This window comes from Papaver somniferum, chromosome 5 (genome assembly GCF_003573695.1).
Source record: "Papaver somniferum cultivar HN1 chromosome 5, ASM357369v1, whole genome shotgun sequence".
Taxonomy (NCBI): domain Eukaryota; kingdom Viridiplantae; phylum Streptophyta; class Magnoliopsida; order Ranunculales; family Papaveraceae; genus Papaver; species Papaver somniferum.
In genome coordinates this window covers 39273393-39279853 of record NC_039362.1, presented here as the reverse complement: position 1 = coordinate 39279853, position 6461 = coordinate 39273393, and the positions used below count along the sequence as shown (strand labels likewise).

Here is a 6461-nt window from a genome sequence, read left to right as displayed (position 1 = left end):
TTAACAAATGCACTCAAAATATATCGTTAACGCTTGAGTGACGAAATGTTCTTCTTCCTTGCTCAGTAACTTAATTTTGGCTAAAATTACGTCATTATCTGATTCCCGTAGACAAATCCTAAAAACCTTGCAATTCATCTTGAAGAAAGCTAGGTGACACAGAAGAGAATTCAAGGATCTTTGGGTCACACCCGCTCTTGAATGAAACTCGACCGACATATCGTTCCAAAAAGTTTCAGCTGGCATATCCAAAAAATCTGGTCGATATACTACAGTGCAAAAGCTTCTCACAAGTTGAATGTCTTTTTGTTCACTAAAATTGACCATTATTTTTTCTACAAACTAACAGAAAACAAAATGTAAACCAACAAATTTGATAAATCGAACGGTAAAACTTGAGTGGTGAAATTTATGTTTGATATTTGAACGTTAGAGAAAAACGTTAATTGTTAGCCGTTCTTCCAGGTAACCATTAGATTAGAAAGACCGTTGATGATCTAAAGGCAACCAAAGTACAACGGGTAACTATCAACCATTTTATTTCTTGTCCGTTAGATCTTCAACAACCAGATTCATTCTGCGGACAAAAATCAGAAACGACTAATCATATGCCGTTTTATGATTAGCCGTTTCTGATTTTTCTCCGCAGGATGAATCTAGCCGTTGAAGATTTAACGGTTTAAAGGGTTGCTGCACCGACTAAGTGCAGTCGTGATGCCTGCGACAGTGAGTTAGGTTTAATTTTCAGTAATTTTAATTTAAGGCACTACTTAGTTTAAGTACCCAAATAAAATAAAATTGTTTACACATCTTTGTCACTTATATTTACATATTCTACAAACTAAATACGACTTAGCAACTCCATGTGTACACTACAACAAGTCCACAAAAATTGCCAATTTTAATTAAGGTGAGCGCAATGCACCTAAGACAAGTGGATCCAACTGTAATAAAAATTTGTATGCGACATTTAACCTCAGGTGTGTCTACCCGTATAGAGTAAATGCTATTGTCAAAACGAAATATAAAATGCAAATGAGTGTACTTGGAGTGTAAACGAAAAAAGGTCAAGGAACAAGTAGCCATTAACCGTTCTAAGAAAGGAAAAACGGTCGATGATTAACCGTTCCACTGGAACGGACAATGATTGTCCATTATTATGAAGAAGAACGATTAATGATTGGCCGTTTTCTATTTTTTGCGATTTTCTTGGCTGGGAATGGCTTGGGCATGCCCATAAGACTCATTCTAATACTTCATTTTAGAAATGGAGAGGGCCACTACTTGTTTGCACGTCTCTTCATGATTCTTTATTCTTTATTTTTTTAATTTTTTAAAATGGAACTTTTGCTGCACTGTCCCGTATAAAGTATGTTGGAAATCATTATCTCCGTCAACTTGTCTGCCATATATCATCTTCTCTGTTTTCTTTTTTTAATAAATATTTCCTTTTTCTGTCTTCACAGATGGCTAATGAGAATGACGTACGAGCTCTTGAATGTGTCCCTGAAGCCAAAAAAATGTAAGAAAGTTCTGATAAGGAAGCCCAAAATGCCAGCAACGCCTATGAAATTAATTCCTTCCTCCAGTGAACCCATGTAGCAAAAAATACCAGTGACGCCTGTGGAATTGTTTCCCTCTTTTGGTGGATCCATGAAGCACAAAATGCAAGTGACGCCTGTGGAATTATTCCCCTCCTCCAGTGGACCCATTAATGGCACTTCAGCTGACACTTCAGCTGATCCTTCGATGGTCCCCGACTCCCCGTCTTACACTCCCAGTTCACCGGGCAAGTCCTTGAGAGATGTCTCCAAAGGGGTGACTCCATCTGATATGCGCCCAAAATTCATGGTGATGCCCACGAAACAAAACGACGTACCAATCACCAATCACGGAGGATGAATAGCTAATATTTAACTCTAGCGTTGCCAAAGGTTTGGCCTTTGAATGTCTCTTGCCAAGGGATCGTGTTGTGTTTTCCCATATCTCTGACCCAGAAGAAATGATGGAAATTTGTTTTCAAAATACGTCCCGTTTGCTGGCGTCTATTGAGCGTGTAAATCAAATTCAGAGAGCTGCTACCGCTGACCGTGAGAGGGTGATTCGGGAAGCTCTTGCTAACAGGGACCATGAGATAGAATGCCTTAAGTTTACAATAGCTCTGAAAGAGTTTGAGATTGAAGACCTCCGAGCCGATGTAGAAGAATACCATTGATGATGATTTTCTTTTTTTATATATATTTTTTAGCTTTTGAAGTAGTATTCGTTTTCTCATTCATCTTTAGGAATTTTCATTAGCAAGTTGTTTTTTTTTTGAAAATTGTTAGGCATTGAATAATAATAGTTTATTATATAAGCGTTTTTTTTAAAACTCTCGTTACCCTGAGACGGGGTTCCATTGCCCATGGAACAAGGTCCTTACTATTTTTGAGACTGCACTAAACCGGTTTAGGTTCAGCTTTCTCGCCAATTCGCGTAAGTAATGATTAAGACCGTGCAAGGGACATTTCTTGAATTATTCCCTCTAATCAAAGCCAAGTGATTTTTGGTTCTCATTGCCCTGAGATGGGATTTCATTGCCCATGGAACAAGATTCTTGCTATTCTTGAGCCTGCGCTAAACTGGTTTAGCTTGCTCGCAAATTTGCGCAAGTATTGACTAAGACCGTGCAAGGAATATTTTTTGAAATATTTTCTCTAATCAAAGCCAAGTTGGGATCGGTGCTAGCTGTGCGAGAGTTATTGTTTAACAGCTCTGGCTAGTATGCCCGAAGTTTATGTCCGATCTTAGCTATGCGAGTATTATTACTAAACGGCTCTGCATAGTACCGAAGTGTGTGCATCATGCATTTGTTTATGAATTGTGCACTTGTATGTGAATTATGAATTTGTTATAGGACTATGAAATATGAATATTGCAAACAAATTAAGCAATCATTTAGGTTTACCTCATGAGATATGCCTCTCCTAATTAGAGAATATGAATACCTTATTGTCATTGCCGTGCTCTGACCTTCTCGTTATGGATATCCATCCATATTAGTCTGGTCCTTAAGCGTAGATAAAAATCATTTATTATAGGGAAATGATTATTACATTAATGATAGAATTTTTTCAAATTGAAAGAATTCCATGGTTTTGGTTCTATGTGGCCATTGAATTTTTTTAGCCAGTATGCTCCGCCGCCAGCAGACCTATCAATGAGGTAAGGACCCTCCCAATTAGCATTCAACTTTCCACTGTTGGGATCAAGTGTGCTAGGCCTGGTCTTGGGTTACAACTGTTCTCCTGGCTGAAATACCCGTTCTCGAGCTTTCTTGTTGTATTGAAACTTCATGGACTGTTGATAAATGGCCAACCTTCTAGATGCTTCTTCTCGAACATCTTCTAGGAGTTCTTTATCTCTTGCTAGGATCTCCGAGTTTTGGCCTGAACGTTGGGCTAGTGTTTTTGTTGTTGGGACAAGCAATTCCACTGGAGGTACAACTTCCACTCCGTAAGCTAATGTAAATGGTGCAAATCCTGTCGACCGCCTTGGTGTTGTTCTGTATGCCCACAAGACTCCGGGTAAGAACTCCGTCCATCTCCCTTTAGCTTTCTCGAGAGTTCGTTTAAGGTTGTCCAGGATCACTCGATTGGTTGCTTCAACTTTCCCGTTACTCTGTGCATAATAGGGGGTGGAAAAATTGTGCTTGATATGTAATCCGCCGCAAAGGGATTTGACCGTTTCTGAGTCAAACTGCTTTCCGTTGTCAGATATGATAGTAAATGGTACGCCGAACCTGCATAATATGTTCTCCCAAATAAACTTTCGGACATGAACTGCTTCAGTTCGTACCAAGGCTACCGCTTTTACCCATTTGGTAAAATATTCAGTTGCTACTAGAAAATATTTGACGCCCCCAGGTACAGTAGGAAATGGACCTACGATGTCCAAACCCCACATATTGAAGGACCAAGGGCTCATAACGGGGTGCAACTCATTTTCTGGCGTTTTTAGAAGGGGCCGTGCAGTTGACATGGCACACATTTCTTGGCGTATTCCTTTGCGTCCCTTTGCATGTAAGGCCAAAAGTATCCCTGAGATAAGAGTTTTGTGTGCTAATATCCTTCCACTTGAATGATTTCCGCAACATCCCTCATGTGCTTCGACCATCAACTGTTTCCCTATATCTGGAGTCACACAACGCAAATATGGCTCCATTGCAATTGGTTTTTTGTAGAGTTCACCTTTGATCAATACGTACCTCCATGCATTTTTTGATATTTTTCCAGCTTGATATTTATCTTCTGGAAGTTCTTGAGCTTGTAGGTAACGAATATATGGCAATCTCCAGTCTTCGATATCCATGGGATCACTCTCTTCTTTTCCGGTGAATTATCTTGCATAGATTCACCTATTTCATTGTTGCATATAATATTTGTTGCATAGGAACCCTCCTGAATGCTTGGGAATTCCTGAAATTCGAAAACGATATACCTTGTGGTATCAGACTCCACAGCTGATGATAGGTATGCAAGTGCATCTGCATGCCAATTCTCCACCCTCGGTTTTTTCTCGATGCTGAAAACGTCGAACTTCTTTGCTAATTCAGTTATACACTCGAGATAAGATGCTATTTTTTCATTCTTCGCCTTATATGACCCAGTAAATTGATATGCCACTATCATTGAGTCGGTTGTCAGTTTCACTCTTCGTGCCCCAGGTGTAGTGCAGTTTTTAAGCCGGATATTGCTGCTTCGTACCTGACTTGATTGTTAGAGGCTGAGAATCCTAGCCGGATAGCCTTTTCCACCTACAACCCGTCTAAAGAGACCAATAAACATCCAACGCCAGCTCCGTTAGTGTTTACGGACCCGTCGGTGTATAACTTCCATAGTCTTTCTCCGTCTTTTGGTAACTATGATGGATCCACAAAATTAGTCGATACATCTCTCTCGCTCAAGTATGTTTTGACTGTTTTAGAATACTCCCATGGTAGAGGAATCAGATTTCCTTCCACTTCTTGTAGGATTTCATCGTCGATGGTCGACTCTGATAACAGAATATCATCTACAGGAAAATTTGCCATCAATGACGCTAGTGCATGTCCTATCTCGGCTGTTCTTGGCTCATAGGTGATCCCGTAAGCGCCAAAGTAGGTTGCCCACGTAGCAAGCCTGCTTGAATCATCTGCTTCAACAAACACTTTTCTTAATGGGTATTCTGTGTATACCAAAATCTTTCGTCCTCCTCCGAAGTAAGGTTTCATACGTTTTTCCGCGTGTACCAGTGCCAGTGCTATCTTCTCAATCTTTGAGTACCTTGTCTCCGCCTCCGTTAGGGATTTACTAACTGAAAAAGTGGGGGTACAACAACAACACCCAATATTTCGCTTAACAATCTGTATGAACAAACTCCAAGATACTTTCTAGAGAATCTACTAGACAGTCAGACTCAATCTAGATAAAAGTATATCAATGAGTTTATATCTCAATCTCTCGATTAGATCTTTACTCAAACAAATAGAAATCTACGAGTCTTTATCAAAGAGGGATAACTTGGATGGTACCAAAGACCAATATCCAAGTGTCAATCAATTTAAATCAACAACCAAAAGGTCGGATATTCTAATTGATTGAAAAACGCACAACCTGTGATATTTCAATTATATAAACAAATATAATGCGGAATAGAAATAACACAGACACCAGAATTTTGTTAACGAGGAAACCGCAAATGCAGAAAAACCCCGGGACCTAGTCCAGATTGAACACACACTGTATTAAGCCGCTACAGACACTAGCCTACTCCAAATTAACTTCGGTCTGGACTGTAGTTGAACCCCAATCAATCTCACATTGATCCAAGGTACAATTATGCTCCTACGTCTCTGATCCCAGTAGGATGCTACGTACTTGATTTCCTTAGCTGATCTCACCCACAACTAAGAGTTGCTATGACCCAAAGTCGAAGACTTTAATAAACAAATCTGTATCACACAGAAAATTCTACGGTAATAGATAAATCCATCTCCCACGAATATACCTACGGGTTTTGTTCTGTCTTTTGATAAATCAAGGTGAACAGGAACCAATCAATAAACCGGTCTTATATTACCGAAGAATAACCTAGTATTATTGATCACCTCACAATAATCTTAATAGACGCAGCAAAAAAGATACTGTGGAATCACAAACGATGAGACCAAGTGTTTGTGATTACTTTTCTATCTTGCCTATCGGAGATATAAAATCTCAAGCCAATTATTTCAATTGTACTCGTACGATAGAAACAACAAGATCAGATCACACAACTACAAGAAAAGTAGTATCGGTCTGGCTTCACAATCCCAGTGAAGTCGTTAAGTCGTTAACCTGGTTTAAAAGAAGAAACCAAAGGTTAAAGGAGAATCGACCCTAGATATGCAACTAGTATCACACACAAGGTGTGGGGATTAGGTTTCCCAGTTCCTAGAGTTC

The 6461-nt window shown here is 39.5% G+C and overlaps 1 protein-coding gene across 1 annotated transcript; it reads right to left on the bottom strand.

Moving 5' to 3' along the window:
* Positions 1-3273: 3273 nt before the first annotated feature.
* LOC113278966 (uncharacterized protein K02A2.6-like) lies at positions 3274-4350 on the bottom strand. The gene has a single exon (XM_026527684.1). The coding sequence runs from the start codon at positions 4348-4350 to the stop codon at positions 3274-3276; it is 1077 nt and encodes a 358-aa protein (XP_026383469.1).
* Positions 4351-6461: the final 2111 nt, after the last annotated feature.